The following is a 22487-nucleotide window of genomic DNA, read 5'->3' as shown; positions in this document are numbered from 1 at the left end:
GGCCAACGCAGGGGTACCAGAGGTGGACGACAGGGTACCCGTGGTGCCAAGGCCGCTCGGGCAGTTGCCTCGTTGCCCTTCAGGCAACGCCGCAGCCGCTACCACTCAGTCATGAGGCCAGTTCCCATGGTTCGCCGGTTGGGGGAAGGCTGGCGCAGCATCTTGTAGTGGCGTGCCATTACTTCAGATGTGTGGGTTCTGGCGATCATAACCCACGGCTACTGTCTTACCTTTCGGCAGAGGCCTCACGACAATCCACCAGGGAACCTCTCTTTGAAGAGTCCGGATCCGCTCCTTGCGCAGGAAATTCTAGCCCTGTTGGAGAAAGGCGCCATAGAACTGGTGCCTGTAGCGGAGAGGAACAAGGGATGCTATTCCCCTTATTTCTTGATTTCGAAGAAAGACGGGGGATTGAGACCCATCATGGACTTGCACGGTTTGAACAAACTCCTCAGGAAGGACAAGTTCAAGATGGTTACTCTCTCTCTCAAGTCCTCCATGCCCTTCAGCTTCAGGACTGGTTGGTGTCTCTCGACCTCAAGGATGCTTACTTCCATATGCCGATCCATCCCAAGCACAAGAAGTACCTGAGGTTCGCGGTTGGCGACTCGCACTTTCAGTTTCGGGTCCTACCGTTCGGATTGACCTCCGCCCCGAGGGTTTTCACCAAGCTCGTGGTGGTGGCAGCGCATCTCAGGCAAGGGGGGGGGATTCACGTCTACCCCTACCTGGACGATTGGTTGAACAGGGGGAGCTCTCCCGAGCAAGTCCTGGATCATCTGTCCGTCACCTGCCACTCCCTTCACAGGCTGCGCTTCTCCCTCAATTTAAAGAAGTCCCATTTGATGCCAACACAGCGGCTCCAGTACATCAGAGCAGTGCTCGACACTTCCCTGGGGCAGTGTTTTCCTCCCCAGGTTGAGGGCTCTTCACATTCAGCAGATGGTACACAAGTTTCAGCATGTCCAGACGCTCCCAGCGTTCGAGTTCTTGAGGTTGCTCGGCCTCATGGCATCCTGCATTCTTCTGGTGCGAGAGGCTCGTCTGCGGATGAGATCTTTGCAGTGGGCACTCAAGATGCAATGGTCGCAGTCCTCCGGCCGGATGTCGGACCCGATTCAGGTGCCGTCTTCGGTCGCCCAGGACCTTCTCTGGTGGTCCGTCGAAGGCAACTTGATGAAGGGGGCTCCGTTTTGGCTTCCCTGGCCGGAGGTGACGATCGTGACGGATGCATCCCTCACGGGATGAGGAGCTCATGCCAACGAGCTGACAGTCAGCGGTCGTTGGTCTCCGTCGAAGTCCAGACTCCATATCAATCTGTTGGAGCTGAGGGCTGTCAGGCTAGCCCTGAAGGCTTTTCTGCCGACTGTGCGAGGAAAGAATGTCCTGATCCTGACGGACAACACAGTGGCCATGCACTACCTCAACAAAAAGGGGGGGGGCAGGGTCACTTCCTCTGTGCAGGGAGGCGATGCAGCTCGAGTTCTGGGCCATCCAGCAGGAAGTTCCGATCTCGGCAGTTCATCTGGCCGGAGACGAAAACGTGACGGCGGACGCTCTGAGCAGGCAGAGCACGATCTCTCACGAGTGGGAGTTGGCTCAGGAGATTTTCCTGGAGATCTTCGCCCTTTGCGGGACCCCTCAAGTGGATCTCTTTGCCTCCAGTGTCAACTGGAAGTGCGAGAGGTTCTGCTCGTGGTGGAGTGGTCATTCCCACTGCTGTACACGTTTCCTCCAGTCCCTGTCATCCCGCAAGTGCTGCGGAGGTTACGGAAGTTCAGTTCCCGGATGATCCTCATTGCTCCGGCGCGGTCTCGGAGCACGTGGTACCTGGACCTTCTCGACTTGTCCATCTGTCCTCCACATCGTCTTCCCTACCGCGATGATCTGCTCTCACGGGAGGGGGGGGGGTCAGGTTCTCCATCCAGAGGTCAGATCCCTCAAGCTTGGCTTCTGAAAGGTTGAGGTATAAGGATTGGGACCTCCCTGAAGACGTGATGGAGGTGTTGCTCTCGGCCCGAAGGCCAGCAACAAAGTCTCTGTACCGTTGCCTTTGGCGTAAGTTCTGCGACTGGTGCAGAGTTCAGAATGTGGATCTTTTTGCATGTGACATCCCCATGGTTCTGTCCTTTTTACTTTCTTTGGCCCTCAGGGGCTTGCAAGTGGGTACCATTAAAGGTTACCTGGCGGCGCTGTCCATCTTTAAGCGCTCGTCTGAAGAGTGTTCCTACTTTAAAATCCCTTTAATTTCACAGTTTCTGAAAGGGCTCACTAATGTGTTCCCTCCGTCATCTTTCCTGGTGCCCGGTTGGGATTTAAACCATGTTCTTAAGGTTCTTATGGGTGCTCCGTTTGCGCCTTTACATTCTTGCCCTTTGAGGCTGTTAACTCTGAAAACTGTGTTTTTAGTTGCGGTTACTGCCGCTCGCAGAGTGAGTGAGTTACAGGCACTTTCAGTTAAGCCACCCTTCACTGTATTTCACAAGGACAGGGTTGTCCTTAGAGTGCGTCCTTCTTTTCTTCCGAAGGTGGTTTCGGAATTTCATTTGAGCCAGAAGGTGGTTCTTCCGGCGTTCTATCCTCCTCCACATTCCGGTAAGGAAGAGGAGAGGCTCCATAGGCTTGATCCTAGGAGAGCTTTAAGCTTTTATGTTTCACGCATGTCCCGGGTCAGAGTGGACGATCAACTCTTTATTGGTTACGCTGGAAAGCGTTTGGGACAAGCTGTGACGAAACAGACTTTGTCTCGCTGGGTTATTTTGGCCATCTCGGAGTGTTACCGCTTGGCGGGTAAGGACCCACCGGCTGGCTTGCAGGCCCATTCTACCAGGGGTATGGCTGCATCTACTGCCCTGCAGAGGGGTGTTCCTATTCGCAACATCTGTGATGCAGCCACCTGGGCTTCAGTACATACATTTGTACGTCGCTATTCCCTCGATTCCATCCGAGGACAGGATCTGGCCTTTGACAAGGCAGTCCTTTGCTCTGCTATTTGATTGGCAATTCTAAATTTTGATTCTAAATTCTTTCCCTCCTCCTTGCTCTGGTACTGCTTTGGGAGTCTGTCATAGATATGGAATACGTCGGAGGACCCAATCCCCTCGAACAACAAGTTACTTTCTTACCTGGTAACGTTCTTTCGATGGGATGGTCCGACGACGTATTCCATATCGCTCCCACCCTCCCTACCTTCCCCGCTGCAGAATTTCTTTTGCGATTGCAGTTTACGTTCCGCAAGGCTTTGTCTGACTGGCGGTAGACTGTCACACATTCTGAGGGAAAAAACTACAACTGAGGCTACGGGCGTCGTGCGTCCTACTTATCACATCGGATGACGTCGGAGGAGGTCCTCGACGACGGCGCATCAACGTCATCGACGCAGGACGCAGACGCCGAAAAAAGTTTCCGAAGCAGCAAAGCTGTGGTGATTACCTGTCATAGATATGGAATATGTCGTCGGACCATCCCATCGAAAGAAAGTTACGAGGTAAGAAAGTAACTACTTCTTTAGTCCAGCTTGGAGATCACTCATGCCTGGTCTACTGTATGGAAGTCTTCAAGGGGAAGGATGTGTCTTAGTTAACTTACAGCTATATCCCCTCTGAAAGCTGTTTTGGTGACAGCAGCTATATATTATTCATTTATATAGCGCCCTTTCCCCATTTGTATGGCCTCAATGCGCTCTGTGTTTGGAACGCCCTTGGTGACTGCAGTCCATGTGTGTGAGGTTCTAAGAGTTAAAATAAAGATGTGTGTGTGCATTTTGCCAGGCTAGGACGTAGGTGGGCTGGTTAGGCTCCAGTAAGCAGCCCAGAGAGGTCAGGCATGTAGTCTGGTGCTGTTGGTGGTTTAGGATAGTGCTAGTGCAGAATTTCTTCGTAGGCTGTCGCTGTATACTAATGGCAGAGGTACGTCAGGGTTTTCAGTGTGGACGGCTATGCGAGCTGCTAGACCGAAATAGCATAGCCACAGCTGCATTCTAGGGTGCATGGATGGGTGGCCGTGCCTGCGGCCTGTGTCAACAGATGTAGTGGCAATGTATATATACCATAAACATGGATGGAGTTTATCTTCGATTTCATTTTTCTTGGTCCAACACGATTGGCTGGTCTCGCTAGTTTTGGTCTTCCTAGATCAAAAGTCTGAGCAGTGGGGGAGAGATGTATTGAGGGGGTGATGTACGATCATCTGTCAGTGAGCGGGTGGGTGCATGGATGACTAGAATCTGTCATTGTGCTGCTGCAAACGCTGCCAGCATCCATTGGCTTATTGGTAGATAGTTGGGTTGTTGTGTTTTGATCAGTGTTTCTGTGCGCACATCGACCGTACAGAGCGTGAGAGTGTTTCAAGAGGAGGTAGGGAAAAGCCAAGTTTTGAGGGCCTTTCTGATTACCAAGTGATTGTCAATGGTGAACATCCGGGTGGTCGGCCTGCCAGAAGGAAAAGAAGGCCAGGACCCCACAGATTACGTGGAGAACAAGATCCTGCAAGAAGTCTGAGCGGACAAACTCTCGCAGGGGTTCATGGTAGAGCAGGCACATCGAGCCCTTATGAGAAAACCATGGCCTGGAGCTCCACCACGGCCGATAATTGCGAAAATCTTGAATTACAAAGACAGGGAAAAGATTCTGGAGTATTTTTGTAAGGGCGGAACGATAGAAAGAGCCTCCTCCAGGGATATGGCATACCCCGACTATACTATGTTGGTGCAAAGGCAACGATATAGTTATGTTGCGATTAAGAGAAGACTGCGTGCGGTGGCCATCAGGTACATGTTGTACCCAGCAAAGTTGAAAGTTCTGCACAAAGGCAGAGCGCTGTTCTTTGACGCCCCAGAGGATGCAGCGTCGTGGTTGGATGTACAGGGCTGCCCGGCGCGGAAGGAGGAACAAGATTCCCAGGAGCACGATAAGTGAAGACACTCATGTACTCTGCGAGGGTGGGAGAGTGGGGAATCCTGGTATAGCGCCTTGAATTACTTGATAGACACGGCATAGCCCTTGAACTTTATAACTCTGTGGGACTGGAATATAGTGTGTTAAAACGCAAATGAAAACGGAAGTATTGGGCGTAGCAACTCTAAACAAATAGGAGCGACAGGACCGCATTTACTTACCCCCGAGATTTAGTAGAAAGGCAGCCAATAGGGCGGCCTCACCCTGCTGAGCCGCGAGTACGGGTTTTACCAGAAGGGGCTAGATCCGGGAGTGCCTGAGATCCAGGGATGGAGCTGGGCAACAGGTGGGGAGGGTGAAGTTGGGGAAGGGAAGGGAGGAAGAGGGGAGAGGGTGTTTGTAGTTGAGAGGAGTTTGAATTGCGAAACAAGTCTATATAGATTACGATGGAAGTGGAATCTGGACTGCACCAGTGTGAGGGGGATTCTAATGGGTCATGGGGACCTTGAAATAATTACGTGGAATGTCAGGGGACTTAATAGTTATCTAAAAAGGAATAAGGTTATGTTGTACTTGCACAGACAAAAGATAGAGCTTGCATTGTTGCAGGAGACACACCTGACACGGGAAAAGATGGAGACGGTGGTGAAGAAATGGAAAGGGGTTGTGGTGGGCTCGACATACTCCGCCTATGCTAGAAGAGTACTCATCTGGTTGGCGTCGCACCTCCCCTTTCAACTGTTGCAGGAAGTGGCGGAAACGGATGGGAGCATGGTCATATTAAGGGGATTAGTGGAGAATAGAGGGATAAGCATTATGAATACATACGCCCCCAACCAAAATACAGCAGCATATTTCAGAACTCTATGCCATAACCTCAGCATATGCATGGGTGGGGCGGTGATCTGGGGGGTGGATTTTAACTGTGTGTTAGACCCCAGGGTTGACAGATCGGATGGGAAGATTGATAGACCTGCCCCAGCGGCTAAAGCGCTGCAGACTCTACTGGACGACTTTGGTCTAGCGGATGTGTGGAGAACAAGACACCCCCAAGATAGGCAGTACTCGCACTATTCTGCCCGCAGCAATTACATACGAGGCTGGACTATGTCTTTGCTATGTCGGACGTGGTGATGGAGTGTACACAAGCAGAATATAAAGTGAGGGCCCTTTCGGACCACTCGCCCCTGGCTATTGGGTGGCAATACTGCCCCCCGAGGGCAAGGATTGCAACATGGCGCCTTCGGGCTGAGGCACTTAAGGATCCCGTCTTCAGGGAAGATATAAGGGAGGAGATTATAAACTACTTTGAGACAAATACGGGTAGCATCGACTCGGCGAGCACATTATGGGAAGCCTTCAAGGTGGTGATGAGAGGGGTAGCCATAGCAAAATCAAAAGGCCTACAAGGTGGGAATTTGGCTGATATACACGAAACAGAAAGGGAACTGGAAAAGGCATTGAAGAAGGGAAGTGCAGACATGGAACTGATACTGAAACTGCAGCAGAAATGTGCGGAGCAATGGGAAAGATTATGTAACCTCAACTATAAGAAATACATAGACAGCATGCGGGAGGGGATAAAACAGGAAGGTTTCTGGCATGGTTATACAAGAGCAAAACTCCCAGACCCACGATTAGAACGATTGCAAGAGAGGATGGTAGTGTAGCCGACACCCAGGAAGGAGTTAATCAGGAGTTTGCAGAATATTATAAGGTACTATATGCGGATGAGGGGGGGGTAGTAGTCTTGGGGAGATCACAGAAACACTGGAGGACATAGGACTGTCTAGGATAAGTGTGGAGGAAAAAGAGGAGCTGGTTGCACCGATTACCTTGGAGGAGTTAGAGGAAGTGGTGAGGCAGCTGCCTACCAGTAAAACCCCAGGGTCAGACGGGTTCCCGAGTGAATTTTATAAAGTATGTAAGGAGAAAGTGCTCCCACTAATGCTAGAAATGTTGAATGACACATTTGAGGTGGGACGGCTGCCGGAGTCACTCAGAGAGGCGATCATAATACTGCTTCCCAAACCCAACAAGCCTGGGCATAGTTGTGGCTCTTATGGACCTTTGTCAATGTTGAACCAGGACAGCAAGATATTGACGGCTGTCCTGACGAACAGACTGCGCAGAGTTATTGGCAAACTAATACACCCCGACCAGACGGGCTATGTCCCGAATAAGAATATAACTCATAATCATAGACGACTCCATCGGGTGGTGGAATGGGGGAGCAAGAACAAGGGCGAAATGGCAATTGTCCTTAAACGCGGTTAAGGCCTTTGATTCAGTCAAGTGGCCATGGCTGCTTGCCGCCTTAGCGAGCTACGGAATGGGGCCTGGATACATAAGGTGGGCAAAGATGCTATATAGTGAACCGTTGGCTAGGGTCAGAACAGGATCGGTGATATCTGAAAGATGGCAACTAAGCAGAGGCACCAGACAAGGGTGCCCATGGTCCCCGATGCTCTATATACTAGCCTTGGAGCCCTTAGCAATATACCTTAGGCAATAATACAACACTATAGGTATTGAGGTGGGAGGAGAACGACACCTGATCTTCTTGTATGCCGATGACTTGCTGCTGTACTTGAGGTATCCGGAGGAAAATCTCCAGTACATACTAGAAGTGATGGATAAATATGTGGGGCTGTCTGGCATAGCGGTGAATCCTCAAAAATCTAGTATCTTCCTGCTGGGTAGTTATAAGGGAATCCCTGTGGGAAGGTTATCGGTGCTACAAACACCATGGGCGGTTAGCACATTTAGATATCTTGGGATAGGCGTGTACCACACGGTGGAAGAGGAGCACAGACACAATACCGAGAGAGCCATTGAGAGAATTGAGAAGTGTATGAAATTCTGGGAGAAGTTGCCCCTAGCAATGATGGGACGAGGGGCAATGCTTAAGATGGTGGTCCTGCCCAGGCTCCTGCACTATTTCGGAAATATTCCATATCTGATACCCAAGAAAGGTTTCACCAAACTGAATAGCATGTGTAGGGATTTCCTTTTGCATGGTACCCGGAACAGAGTGGCATTATGGAAGCTGCAGAACTTTTATGAAAAAGGGGGAATAAAACTGCCCAATTGTGAGGTCTATTATGGAGCGAGCCAACTGCAATATATAGCGAAATGGCTCTCCGATGAACTGACCCCCGAATCCTGGTTGTTTGGACATGATTGTGCCCCATTTTATCTGAAAGAATTGATCTGGCTTCCCAAGATGATGAAGCTCGGGTGGGAGATGTGGCGCCGAGCGTGGCAGATGATGGAAACCCATTCCCATGCTCCCCGCAGGTACCACTAGTCGCACTGGCGGGGGGAGATAAGCAGCTGGGGATGACACTTAGGATGACAATTAGGAACCACTGGGAGGTGGTTGGGGTGGTGACAATGGGGGATATTTGGCAGGAGGGGACATCATAGAGTTTGAAGTGCTGGGGGAGGAGACTGGGTTACACTCGGGCCAGTATTTTACATATCACAGGATGGTCCAGAGAATCAGGAGAACATGACCTGAAACGGTACTGGAGGGAGAACCAGATGCTACTCATGATAGGACAGAGGGGGGGGCATGAGATGATGATGTCCAAGGTCGGGAAGGAGTTAACACAATTGAGACTAGACTGGCAAGCGGAAGTGGGTGCCCCGCTAGAGGACGGGATGTGGGAACGTGCTTTGGGATACCACAAGAAGGTGTCAAGGAATGCGAGACTGAAACAGATACAGCTATATATTATGCATAGAGCATACATGACACCAGAAAGGATATCCAAGTTCAAGGATGCTGGGAGACAAGTATGTCCCAAATGCGATGAAGAAAAGGCTGGCATGGTGCACATGTTCTGGGCATGCCCAGTAATTGAGCGCTTCTGGGGTGAAGTAGCACAGAAACTAGAGGAAAAGGGGGTCCCGATGGTTGTAAATACAGCTTGGGCTTGCTTGCTGGGGGGGGTTCCCCAGATCGCAGAAACTTAAGCATGTTAGTAAATTGAAAGATTTGGCATATGTGCTTGCAAAAAGGATTGCCATGGGATCGAAGACATGTCATAAGCCACGGGTGGAGGTGTGGTGGAAGGAGTTGCAGAAATGGGCGGAGGCAGAAACCATGGTATGGCAAGAGGCGAGCAATGTAGGGGGAGAGTAGGAGGTGGGAAGCTTGATGACATGGAGATCATTAATAGCGGAATTGTTTGGAACGGTACAAGTTCTGACAGAATCCACGGAGTGTGAGACCCCACCACGCAAGGCAGATACAGAGTGCGTGGAACAAATAGGCTCGTAAGGGGGGGTGGTATGGGGGAAGCAGTGACCAGAATAAATCGATGAACATTTGTATTGTTGATGCATGCACTGCGTGTGTGGTTTGTATTGTTTTTGTTTGAATAAATTAATAAAACATTTTTTTTTAAAGTGATTGTCAATGGTGCAGATGTGCAGGGATAGAGTGTTCCAAATGATCTGTGCACCTGAGGTTTTTCACTTAGGGATTGAGGCCAGGGAATAGGTTTGAGAAGGAGCACCGTTTTCCCACAGACTAGGATTTCTGTTTTCCCAGGATTGAGGATGAGGTGGTTGGTAGTCATCCAGTAGCCAATATCCGAGAGGCGTGATGACAGATCTGGATGGTTGGAGCCTGGCCATTTTGTGATTTTAAGGCTGATCTGGGTATTGTCTGCGTAGTTGTAGAAGGTCAGATTGTGGGAGCAGATGAGTGCAGGGAGTTGTTTCAGATAGATGTTGAAGAGTAGGGGAGATCAAGCTACTCCTTGTGGGACCCCTTTTGGTACCTTTCGCGAGGTAGAGGTGAAAGGGTGGAGGTGCATGATTTGTGAGCGACTAGCAATGAATGGGGAGATTCAAGATAGAGCAGTGTCTTTGATTCATAATGAGTGTAGCCTGTCTAGGAAGATGGTGTGGTTGATGGTATCGAAGGCGGCTGAGAGGTCAAGGGGGATGAGTACAGCTCAACCTTTTACATCCGCTGTTCTTTTTAGGTCATCCCGACTGACACTAGGGATGACTCTGTTCCTCCTAGTGGTCTGAAGCCAGACTGGGCAGGGTCCAGGAGGTTGTTGGCTTCAGTAAAATGGCCAAGCTGCTTGTGTGCTGTGCGGTTCACAAGTTTGGCCATGAAGTGGCTATTGGAGATGGGCCGGTAGTTCTGGGGGAGGAGTGGGTCAAGTGTAGGTTTTTTGAGGAGGGCTTTGATGTAGGAGGTTTTTAAGGTTCCCGATTTTAGGGAGTGGTTGAGGATTGATTGTGTGATACTACCTGCACACTTTGAGTCTAGGATGTTTTTGAGGGTGGGCAGGCAAGGGTCTTCGGGGGAACCTGATGTGCGACTTTGTGCTAGGAGACTCCTGGTGTGAGATTGGGGAGAAAAAGGTGGTTTGTGTCGGTGGGTTGGGTGGTCCCGACAGGGTTCGGACTGTGGATGGGTAAGGTGCAGGGGCATTCTTCCTAATTTAGAGAGCATGGCGGAGTGTATGTCGATGGCGACGTTTTGAAAGTGTTCTGATCAGGCATCACATATAAATTGGAGTTGGGTGGAGGGGGAGGGGGGGTTAGAGCAGCCTGGAGAATTGAATTCAGAGATGATTCTATGCAGTTCCTTGCTCAGGTTGCGAGAGTTTAAGATTCTGTTCCCATAGAATGCTTTCTTGGTTTTTACGATTTTCAGTCTATATGCTCTTAGTCTTGCTATGGCAGTTTAGTTCTGTGCAGTCTGGTTAGTTCTGCAGGTCCGTTCCAGATGGGGCTTGAGGGTTTTTAGTGATTTGAGGTTAGCGGTGTACCCCCTAGGGTTGTCCTGATCTCTCAGAGGGCTGTTTAGTTTGGGTGAGGGGTGCGAGAGCCAGAGGTCGAAGAGTTGAGTGCGAGGGGTGTGGGGGTCTTCCTGGATGGAGAGTACTGGGAGGGAGGAGAGGAGGGAGTTGGCTAGATCTGGGGTGATAACTTTGTTCCAGAGTGGAGTGAGAGTTGTTTGGGTCGGTGGTGGTCCGGCACGGGCCGTTGTTGTGAGTGGTACAGAGAAGATGATTGCACTGATCTGTCCATGTTGGGGGCTGTGGAGGCAATGTGGATATGATGACCGCATGGAGGATGTGGCCTCCAGTGTGGATGGGCATGGAAATGCGTTGTCAGTTTGAAGGCCTCTAGGTTGTCTGTAAAAGATTGGGCCAAAGGGTTTGAAGGCAAGTCAAACCAGATGTTGAAATCATCTAGAATGGTAAGTGTTGAATGTAGGTTGAAGTAAGTTGTCAGTGTGTCTGAGAAGTTTTTGTTGTAACCAGGGGGTGGTGGGGTCTGCAGTTGAGTAGGAAGCTATGCGAGGCGGAAGGTGAGAGTTTTACCAGAAGGGATTTATAGTCTGTGGTGGTGGCTGAGGTGTCCTTAATATGAAGTGGAAATTGGTGTTTGTGTAGTATCGCAAGTCCCCCACCCCTTGGTGAGCTGTTCCGAACAATAAAGTTGTAGCCGGGTGGGAATGCCTCATGCGCAATGGGCTTGTTATCGTCAGAAAACCACGTCTCTGTGATGGAAAGGACGTCTGGGTTTTCTTCTGAGATCAGGTCGAAGATGTGGAATTTGTTTTTAGAGACTGACCTGGCATTGTTGAGGATGCAAGGGATTTGGTGGGGTTTGTTTGCGAGTGCCGGATGGATCGGGATGGAGTTTGTAGGAGGAGAGGGAGTGTAGGATGGGGAGGTGGATGGGGGATGAGGGAGGGTGTGGCCAGGGGAGGGCATTCGGGGGGGGGGGGAGTTGGTTGAGGTGGAGAAGGGATGGGCAGCGCAGGGCGTGGGGAGGGTGGAGGTTGCGGTTGGACCAGGGGGAGGAGGGGAATAGCGCTAGGACCAGGTTGGGTGCCGGCAGGAGGTTTTGGCCCTCTGAGTTGGCAGGGTTCTGGGTTCGAGCACGGGTGATGCCAAGTGGGGCCTGAGGTGTCCTAGGCCTGGGCCTTTCCTTAACTTAAGGGCAAGGAAAGGCCCTTGCCCTTGGGGTGTGGGGGTGAGTGTGGGGTGCTGTGGAGGTTGGAGTTTTGGCCAGGGCTACTCTTGCTGTGCTAAAATAAGGGAAGCGTGAGTTGGGGCGGAGGGTTGCTATGCTGTTCGAAGAGGTTTGCTGAGTTGGTGCAGGTGAATAGCTAGCAGGGGGTGGGAATGTTGGCTTACCTGGGTCGCTGGGCGATGCAGTATACTCTGGGGGTCAATGTTTCCACTCCCGCTCTCCATTGTGCCGCTCATGAATAGAGGGGCGGGGGAGGCACGTCCAACTGGAGTAAAACGGTAGATGTAGACTTACCTGGCCTTGGGACACCTGCACAGAGGGAGAAACGCCCAAAATAGGGGCACAAGAGAAAATGCAGTGGCAACAGGCTTTGGTACACCTGGTTAGAGGGGGAAGAACCTAAATGGGGGTGCAACAGTAGGTCTTAAATGCATAAATGGGGGTGCTACAGTAGACAAATGCAGAAACTCCTAAAGGGGGTGCAAAAGTAGACCGTAAAGGCAGAAACAGCTAGATTTGGGACACCCGGATGGATGGAGACATCCAAATGGGGGCACAATCAACAGTAAATGCAGTACCACCTAGATTTGTGACAGCTGGATAGATGAACCCCTGAATGGGGGTACAACAGAAGACGATGACCATATCTAACATTTAGGCAGATTGTCTAGCATACAACTGTGGGCTACATGTATCGGACTACAAGCTATTGGGTAATAAGAATGGTGGTTCAGTTTAATAGGGTGCAGTAATGGCTGCGCCCCCTCCTTGCCGGAACCACACTTAACTTGTCAGTCGCTTCTGGTTGACGGCTGCAGACTTAATAGGCGAACACTGGCAAACACGGTCTAGAGCTGCTTCTGTCGGAGCTGCCCTTAGCAGCCTGGGCAGATGGGCTGGGAGGATAGCTCAGCGGCAACGTGTTCGCCTTGGAAGCAAGACGACACAAAGCAACATAGGTTCAATCCCTGAGTCCGTGCTTAGAAATCTCTGGGTATTTAAGTGCGTTATAAATACACAACTAAGACAAAAAAAAAATCCTGTAACAGCGCCTCGATGCCCGCGGGCTGTGTGAGCGCTTTAAAAATGAAAATAAGATCAATCCTAAATGGGCCCAAGACTCAATTGGGAGATGGGGTGGGCAGGGAGGCGGGCACGGCAGTGGGAATACAGGAAGAAGTCTTAGGTGGAGGGAGAGACACTGAAGCAGGCCGTGATGCGGCAAAGCAGTATAATTTCCAGATTCCTCAATAGTAAAATTTACAAGAGCACGGAGCTCATAGAATCATAAAAAATTGAACGTGAAAACCCCTCACCACAAGGAACGCAGGTCCAGAAATGCTTTCCTCTGTTGTGGATAGGGATTTGTGGGTTGTCTCTGGTGTGTTCTTTGATCCACGGGGGCTTGAGGTTGGTTTTTGTGTCTGGGCGAGGCAGATGAGGTGTTCAGTTTTGGATTGGTTGAGTTTCTGGAAGTGGGTGGCCATCCAGGTAGTGATTGTGGAGACGGTTTTTGAGGGTGTGGAGTTCTGAGAGGGAAGAGACTTTGTAGTATATTTGTGTGTCATCTGTATTGATGAAAATTGATCTTGTGGGTGCCTCGTGGCTCTCTGAGAGATGCAACATACTGATTGAACAGGAGGGGAAATGGGAAAGATCCATGTGGAATTTAGTATTTAATTAGGGTGGGGGTTTGATCAAGAAGGGGTTTGGTGAAGGGTACAGCCAGTGAGAAAGGTGGTTAACCATTCGAACAGTGCCTGAGAGTTTCATCCTGTGGGGCAGGGTGTTTAGGAGGATTGTGTGATGTGAGAAACCCGAGGGTATTCGTGAGGTGGCCAGAGAAAGGCCAACGCTCTTGGATCCTGACCCTAGGGGTGGAGAAGCGAGAGAGGATAACCTGGGTGGAGGGTCCTTTAGGATTGGGAGTGGGGTGCCCTTGGGAGAGAGATGGTATCCCACTTTCCCTATTGACGACCACCATAACCCTCCCCCAGCCTTTATAAGCCAGTTCCCCTCATTTTTTCACATGCAACACTTGACAGTACTTGGACAAAGAAGAGGCAACTAAGAGTGATTTCGACAGCACCTTTTCACCACTTTGGTACTGGGACGAAGAAGATGCCTGCAAGGAACTGTGAGACAAAAGCCCAACTTACCTGTCCTCTATGCTGGAATGGCTCCCTGTCAGACTTCCATTACGATCCAATAACTCTGGCCTCCTTCTGACCCCAACAGCCAATCTGGCTAGGTTATCGGAAGGTTGCTTCCCTATGGCTGCTCCTCGCCTCTGGAATGCACTTCCGCCTGACTTGAGAACGTGTTCCTCCCCGCCAGCTTTCAAACATACACTGAAGACTAACCTATTTAAATGAGGAACCCTGCTTCTCATCAGCCTGTTAAGGGGCTGCTGGTGGATACAGGGAGACCAGCCCAGCAAGGCAGAGCGCAACAGGTGGAGCAACAGGGAGACCCGAGTGTAGAGGAGCAGCAGGAGACCGTATGAGGAGGCAGCTGTGGTGACCCAGGAGAAAGAACCAGGACGCCGGCAGAGGTCCCCTAGGACCTGTGGGACCCAATGTGAGTGGGCTTCTCATTTCCCACAGCCCGGGAGCCTCCAAAGCTCAGCGTGAACTGAACAGCAGGAGCTGCTGAGTAGCCTGGAAGGCTGAGGACGCTGTCCGCGTCCGGAGGCAAGCATCGGAGGTGCCAGTGGGTTAAGGGAACACACGGCGAACAAACTGAGCTAGTACCAGTGGGTTTCTCAGCTTCAGGAGGCGAAAGGAAGTTGCGGGAACCACTGGGAAGATGCAGAGAAGGCTGGCGAGTGTCTGGGAGGCTCCTCTCCAGCACCGGGGAGCTCCTAAAGGGACCACAAGTGAGCAACGGTCCACGACAGTACGCAACTAAGCGCATATTGAATACCGAACTAAATGGAAATTCAACATTAAAGCGAACAAGTGTACATTGAATACTCAACTTAATTAAGCAAACAAGCACATTGAACTCTGAACTGAAACAGTGAGATTTAAATATATGTGGCACAACGAATTACCCCAAACCGTGAAGTCAAATACATTAAAGGCTAATGGAAACCAAACCATGAACGTTAATGAGTGAATGCAGTGAGGCAAGGCTACAGTTTGGCAAAGGGTGTGTGATGCATGGTGGCAGAGCTACGAGGCGACCAAAGAGAAGCACGAGGAGCACAAGAATACACACTAAGCCAAGAGCCCAATAAAAGGAATCCAGTCACAGTGACTTGGTGCACAGGAACAAGTGCCAATGAACCTGTGTGTGGGCGGAGGAACTCGGGGGTCCCGATTGCCCGACCTGTGATGGGTGGACCATGTGGTCGGACAACTGCGCCTTGACCATAGAGCCCTGAATGGTGAGAAACCACTGCAAAGGAACTGGCGAGGCAAGCCAGAAAAGGGGTCAGGTTGACCTGGTGTTTTGTTAAAAACTTGTGAAAAAACTGAGGCAAATGTAAGTAAAGACATTGAAGTCTTGGGGAAGCGAGCTGTGAGACCTAAGGGAATACACATGTTGTCTTGGGACCGGAGTCTCAAAATCCCTTTGCTTTGGATTGTTACTTGGGGTAGGGAACCCCAAGGATTGGTTCTGAAATGTATCGCCTTGAAATGGAGAAAGGTAAACTTTGAGACTTTTTTATGGAACTGTCTTATGCTTGGGGGATGGCAACTGAAAAGAAACTGAGCTGGAAGACTTTCACAACTTTGAGTTAAACAGTTTATTTTGACTTTGACATCCCTACACATTGGTTAATTGTAGTTGTGAGGGCAAGGATGGGTTTTGGACACAGACTTTTAAGTTGAACACTGACTCACTTTCCTTAGTTTCATTCAGGTAGGGAAATCCAGCCTTCGCATGTGGCAAGTTAGGCCTTCAACCATGCTAACATTTAAATTAATAAATATATTTTGTTTGAACTTGAAGTCTGCTGTCTGTCGTACTTCATGATGCTTTTGCAGTGGTCAATGGTATCAAAAGCTGTGGAGAGTGAGGTCTACGTGAAAATGCAGCATCCATCACTGCAAATGAGAAAATGATGCACACATAGATGCAGAGGAGACTCATCTCCCCCAGAAGGCCCCCCAATCCCGCTCACTTTAATGAATACCCTAACCCTATCTATATGTCCGCATAATTTCGTGGTAAAACATGCTTTCTTTTCGCATTCGCAATGATGTTCTTCGCAGTAGTCGGGTGATACCTTTGGTGATATTGTGGCTGTCAACCATGATGCGAAGTGTTGCAGTCTTGGTGCTGTGGCCACAGCAGAAATCTGGTTGGAAGGGGTTTGGGAGGTTATGGTGATGTGCTATTTGAGTTGACTTGGCACTTATAGGGAGGTATGTGGTGGGGACTACAGCTTTCAGGGAGCGTGGGAATCGAGGGATGGTCTTCAGGAGAGGTGAAATATGTCCTGTTTTGCATTCAGAGGGGATTGTGCCATGTGAGACACAGGAGGTAATGATTTTTAGCTGGGGTGGTGATGCCTTTAGATATGGTTTTAGCTGACATGCATGGTGCAGGATGTGGACTGGTTTTGGTTTGGCGGTTAGAGTCACAAGAGTGTCTTGTTTTTAGTGGAAGTTTCCCATGTATTGCAGGGTTTTGTGAGTGGAAGAGGGACACTGGGAGAGGGCCTATCTGATGTGTGTTTTGTAGTTGAAATAGTACAGAGGAAGTTGTGTGTAGTCTATGGTAGTTAAATTTGGGTGATTTGTCTGAAGAAAAAAAACGAATCCCAAAAGACTACTTTTTTTTTTTCTTTCTCCCCATTTGGCCGTATATATATATATATATATATTTGCCCTTGATCTTTTTGGGTAATACCGCTTGGTGGGAGGCTTGATAAAGATTGTGTGTGCTTTTGGGGGGAAATTGGGGATCTTGGAGGGGGTGGGTAGCTTTGATGCTGGCCATATCATATTTGCTGCGGTTGTCTTTGAGGGGTGCCCTAGGGATAGGGGCTTGGGATCCTTTGCCAGGCTCTTCGTAGATGTAGAGTAGTAAGGTGGGGTGGGTTTGAGGGGAGAGGGATGGAAGGAGTGGTGTGAGAGCTGTGTTATGTGATGCACTTGATTTTCCTTCTGGGGTGCAGGGGATATTGTGTGAGCATGAAGGAGATGGCCGAGAGGTCTGACCATGATATCCAGGTTCTGTTTTGCCCAGAAACTGAATTTTTGCAAAAGGTTGGAAGGTCAGGTCAAGAATGCTGCCAATGGGTATTATGTCCAAGGACAATGCATGTTAGCGGGGATTGTGCCATATTACAAGCCTGTATCATAAGATTCTTAAGTTGTTAGTATATTCATTGATCAGAAATAACTCTGATATTACATGAATGCTTCTATTAGTTGTTGGTTATTTTGTAAAATTAATAAAGTGTTGGGGGGGGGGGAATAAAGAATGTTTCCAGCTATGTGTATGGTGTAGGTGATCTTTTGGGTGAGTTCATAGCGGGAGACTAGAATGTGAAGATATTCATTAAGGGGTTGTCTGGGTGGGAACTACCTGGGTTGAAATCACCAAAGTAGATATTTGTGCGGCGGGGAGGGCAGGGGGTGCTGCAGGGTCGTGGTTGTTGGTAGTGATGATGGACAGTTCTATGTGGAACTTAGGATTGTGTGTAGGTGGATGGAGTGGATGAATGTGGGCTGTAGATGTGATGAGTGGGCTTTTTGGGGATGCTGTGGGGGTCTTTGTACATGATGGCAGTGCCTCCACTTGTTTTGCGTAGGCATTCTCTGGTGGATGTGGTACTGTGTGTTGGTGAGAGGGGCATGTCTGGTCTCAGACAGAGCATGTAATGACAGCTGTGGTGATGAGGTTTGTTTCATCAGTGTGCGCTGGTGCAGTGGTAGTTAAATACATGTGTATGTAAATAGCAGCCTCAGTGAAGCTCCGTGATCTGCATGTTGACCTACCTTTAATATAGATTACTCATCACAGTTCAGATCATCTTTAGTACTTCCGTGTATGCACAGAGAATTGTACTGCCGTGTAGCCGAGCCCAGGACTCTGACTTAGGTTCAGGGGGGGTATGTCCCTTTTTGAAATTAAACTTTGCAGTGCAGATCATTTTCCCAGAAGGCTGCCTGTTGAGGACGTTGCATAACTCTACAGGAACTCTTGTTCAGCACTATGTTGCTTGCTGGCTACACGTGCAATACATACATTCATATTCCATTATGCAACTAACTCTACCTGTGCAAAAGTCACTATGGCGTGAAGCATCCTGCCTTTGCTTCTTACTTTTAAAGTCTCCTACTGCAGGTTTCTCACAACTTCTTGGATACCTTCACCCCTTTGTAACATGTCATGTTATTTTGTCATCCTGTCTAGGAATTGCTGAAGCACCACTTTCACAGTTACTTGTATGTATACCCAGCAAGGCGAGAAACCATTTTACCATTGGTGAAAAGAGAAGTTTACATTCTGCAGCAACACCTGGCTCTTGACGTACTAAATAGCAGCATTTTGTACACAGAATGGAGGCAACGGCAGATCAAAGTTCCCGTGGACATTTTATTTTTGACATTCATTAGACCGCAGCATCTCCACATACATATTACTCAGTGATGCCAATCACGGAAATATAAAATCTATTTTTATATTTGTTTCTATGTGAAGTGGTTCTCCTTTCCCTATGTAATGCTTTGCCTATTCTGGGTCCTGAAGTATGTTCTCAACCGAAAATAAAATCGGAGCTTATTTTTTGGGGCTGGGGAATATGGAAAGCTACTCCTCATTTGCGCTGGTTTTCCCAATTCCCCCGAGTGAGCAATTGCACCAAACAATGACTAAGACATGAATTTCTTGAATGCAAGATGAAGCGTTCTTGACTCCGCAGTGGAAAAGCAATGGTTATGAAGAAGCTTGTGTACAGTTCATTGATTTGGGAAGGTCTGGAGTAAGTAGAGGGTCGTTCTGCACTATGGTTCTTTGGAAAAATACTTTAAAGCGTAGTATTTGTTAAACTAGTTTATTCTATAGCATGTATTGTATGTGATGAAAACCTGAAACTAGGATATAATAGAGGAAATGGGTGAGATTGAAGAAGCCATGTATGGAGGTGGTGGCTTTTTCACGGCTAAGTGAGGATTTGTTGGGTTTCCCAAAAAACTTCAGCCATAGCTGGACAGGAGAGTGCTAGGGGTTTTTAACACATCGGTGAGGCATATTTAGCCAAAAGTAGTCAAGTGAAAGTGCAGCATTAAGGAGGTAATCAAGATTTTTCTAATGCAATTTGAAACCAGAATTGAAATATTTTGAAGGTGTAGTTCTCGGTTTCCTTAATGTGTGCTTCACTATAAGGAGGTTACAAGATATGCAATTTTTGGATAAGCATTGGGGTAGGTTAGTATAGTGTGGCAGGGCAAGCACCTAAAGACTATTCAATGGTAGGGAGTTATACTAAACTATGAGGAGAGTTTGGCTTGTAACCGCCACAGAAGGCATTGATTGAAAAATATCACTGACCAAAAATAGTGTACAGGGTGATTATGTGGACATATCACTGGCTTTATTTAAATGACACGAAGTGTAGAAGTAGTGAATTCCTTGGTAACAATAGAAAATGACTTTGGATTACTGAAACGAAAATTGAAATGTTGAAACACTAAAAGGCACTCGTAGATGGTATTTATAGGTGGCAGACCAGAAATCACAGGTGCTCTCAAGGGATGTGGAGAACCAGGTAGAATTGGTAGGAATGCTGCTGGAAGTAGGGCTGCATGTGGATTAACAACGCCCTGCTAGACGTCTGCCTGAGAGGCGTAGATTGTGAGGTGTGCATGAAGGAAATGCATAGTAGTCAGTGGGAGCTTTGAGTCGGTGCGGTAAGGAGGTGAAAAAAACGATATGAAGATATGGGCATGCAACCTTTGGCTTTCCAGATGTTAAACAACAACACTAATTAGTCCTAGCCAGCATAGTCAATGGTGAGGGATCATGAGAGCCATAGTCCAAAACATCTGGAGAGAACCATAGCTTACACTAGACTAGAACTCTGCAGCAGACTGCTTCCATTGAAGTAAGGGGTGCTATATTCTTGTGGAAGGCAAAAGCCTTAGAGTATTGTGGGTTGAACCAGGCTTAGTTTTCATCTCATTAATATAGGTGCATGTGGGGGTTTGAACCTTCTAGTAGTAGTACTACCGAGACTGCCCTTGGGTGCTAGCAGTGTGTGGTATAAATTAACATAATATAACCTCACTACTAAGTGCTGCTGCTTCCAGTACCAGTAATAGTCATTGTAGTATTAGTTCTGCTACCTGTTGTAGTTGTAATAGAAGCACTGCTACCGCTATTGCCATTAACAGCAGTAATAGTGCAAGCAATTGTAGTACTGGCCGTTCTGACTTGTACCATAGTTACAATTACTACAATGCTAGTAATGTGGGTGGGGTAAAGGCTTAAGTATTGTTCAGTGAGACAGCTTGTGGGTTAAGCGCTAACCTCAAACATGCACTGTTAAAATCCTGACTGAGTCAGTCCTTCCAACATGAGGTAGATGCATGATGTACCATTTCGACGCTTAGGAGTGGCATGAAGTGCTACATAAACAAACTGAAATGATATTGTAGATTGGGGGGATGGGGAGCAGGATTGCTAGTGTTTCAGTGGGTGCATTTTGCTAATGACCTTGCATTCGGGGTAATGGATCATCATTTAAACGGAGCATGATGCCTGGTTTTGCAAATGTCAGATCTACTGGCTTTGCCAATGCTTTTTAGTACAGTGGCTTGTATGGTTTGGGTGCCACTTAAAGGTTTATAGAAGAGGCTTCCAATCGATCATGGCTGCATTGTTTACACAAACCGTGACAGCCATAGACCTTTAATAGTAAGAATCGCAACAATAGCAAACGCATGCAGCATAAATGTAGTAGCAGTGCATCACTTGTATAGCGAACGTGATAGAAATGATGTGTTCAACTACGTATCGAAACTTTGTTGCGATTGGTAGCTGCATTCTTATGGAAGAGGTGTTATACATTGTCTTCAAGTGGCGTATGGTGCCGGGTGTGTGCGGGTTTGCGGCAGTGCCTTCAGCTGATTCCTCTATGCATGGGGAGAGAAAGGTAAAATGCATGATTTACATTTTAAGCAGTGACCCAGAATTCCTATGATGGCTATACTCTAAATCTACTGGCTGTAATGTAGGGCATATTTCTAGCTGCTCCTAGGATCGGTGTCAGTGGTGGCATCTGCTTTCTTCTAGGTTCAATATCTGGCTATATTCTACATAATTCAGGAGTCTAAGCTTTGCTAGCATTCTTCATTTCGACTGGGTTCAGTATCCGTGCTCGATTTGTACAATTAAGATTCCAGAAGGACTATTCTGCGTACACCCAATACAGTGCAATGGCTACATTCTGTGTTCACTTGGAAGTAATATTGTGGATGTATTCTACAAGGTTCAGAAATTAAGTGATGGCTACTTTACATGGGTATCTAGAAACAATACTAAGACCTGGGAGTAAGTGATGGCTACTTTGCTCAGGTTCCTGGAAGCACTTGATGTCTTCAGCTGGCTGCATTCTGTATTGGTACGGTGGAAAACACAGTATTGTACCAAGCAGTATGGAAAGAAAACAAGTTCATTAAGAGCAGCATTCATCAACTCTGCAACATAGTTCCACTTGCTTCTACAAGATTGATGTGCCATGACAGCTTTTACAACGATGCGCTTGTTCTCGATTACGATGCAGCAGAGAGGCACTAGCACCTCTCTAATATTGATCTTCAAGAGTTATTAGAGCTAAAAATAGGTCTAGGCAGAGGCTATTCAGGAGGACATGTACAGGAGGTGGCTAAGTTATCAAAAATGAGAACTTTGTGCAAAATAACAGAAAATGCAACCTTTTCCTTAGCACTTTGTCGCTTTGAGATAATACATCCCTACTTTCAATGTCATGTCCTGTGTCTCCTCTTTTGAATACTGCCTTCAACCTCGGTCTGAGTGAAGAAAATGATATGATTTTTTTGGCAGAGAAATGGGCAGATGTTACAATATTGTTATGTTTGTAAAAAATTGCTTTTTAAAATGTGATATCCTTAAACCAAATGTTTTATTTTTTCCCCCAGGTGCCAACGTGCTTGTCATTTTAATTAATCTTTGGACTTTGAAAATAAATCAATTGTCCGTTTTAGCTCAACGTTTCGTTATCTGCTCATTAAGTTCTTATACGAGAGTGCATAAAATGTTTTAAAACATCGAAGTTTGATTGTTGACATGATTACATTAAACCTGCAATTCACATGAACAGCTGGGATGAAAAACATGGTTAAAAATTCGATGCATTCTAAAAATGTGCTCTGCTGTGATGTATTTCTGTGTGTAAATCAGATGTGGACACGTCTGCTCTTAGCAGAATGCCTGGCTCGCATTGTAAATTGAAGTTTTACTACTTGCGTCTTTGGTGGCTTTGGGTTGCAAAACAGACCAGCTGTACGTCTGTAAGCTGCTTGCTGAGAAGGTCTTGCTCGCAGGGGCTAGCTCCAGAATTGCTGGTAAAAGCCAGCATCTACTATGCCAAAT

At 48.0% G+C, this 22487-nt stretch overlaps 1 protein-coding gene across 1 annotated transcript in view; it reads left to right on the top strand.

The window, feature by feature from the left end:
* The window catches only part of CENPN (centromere protein N), a 270163-nt gene extending 248065 nt beyond the window's left edge, over positions 1-22098 (top strand). Inside the window, exon 11 of the mRNA XM_069652847.1 lies at positions 18288-22098. Coding sequence (XP_069508948.1) covers positions 18288-18403 — 116 coding nt within the window. The 3' untranslated portion in view covers positions 18404-22098. The remainder of the gene's footprint in view (positions 1-18287) is intronic.
* Positions 22099-22487: the final 389 nt, after the last annotated feature.

This window comes from Ambystoma mexicanum, chromosome 1p (assembly GCF_040938575.1).
Source record: "Ambystoma mexicanum isolate Mex_15411 chromosome 1p, UKY_AmexF1_1, whole genome shotgun sequence".
NCBI classification, from domain to species: domain Eukaryota; kingdom Metazoa; phylum Chordata; class Amphibia; order Caudata; family Ambystomatidae; genus Ambystoma; species Ambystoma mexicanum.
The sequence above is the reverse complement of the archived record's forward strand: the minus strand, read 5'-3'. Positions and strand labels throughout refer to the sequence as shown.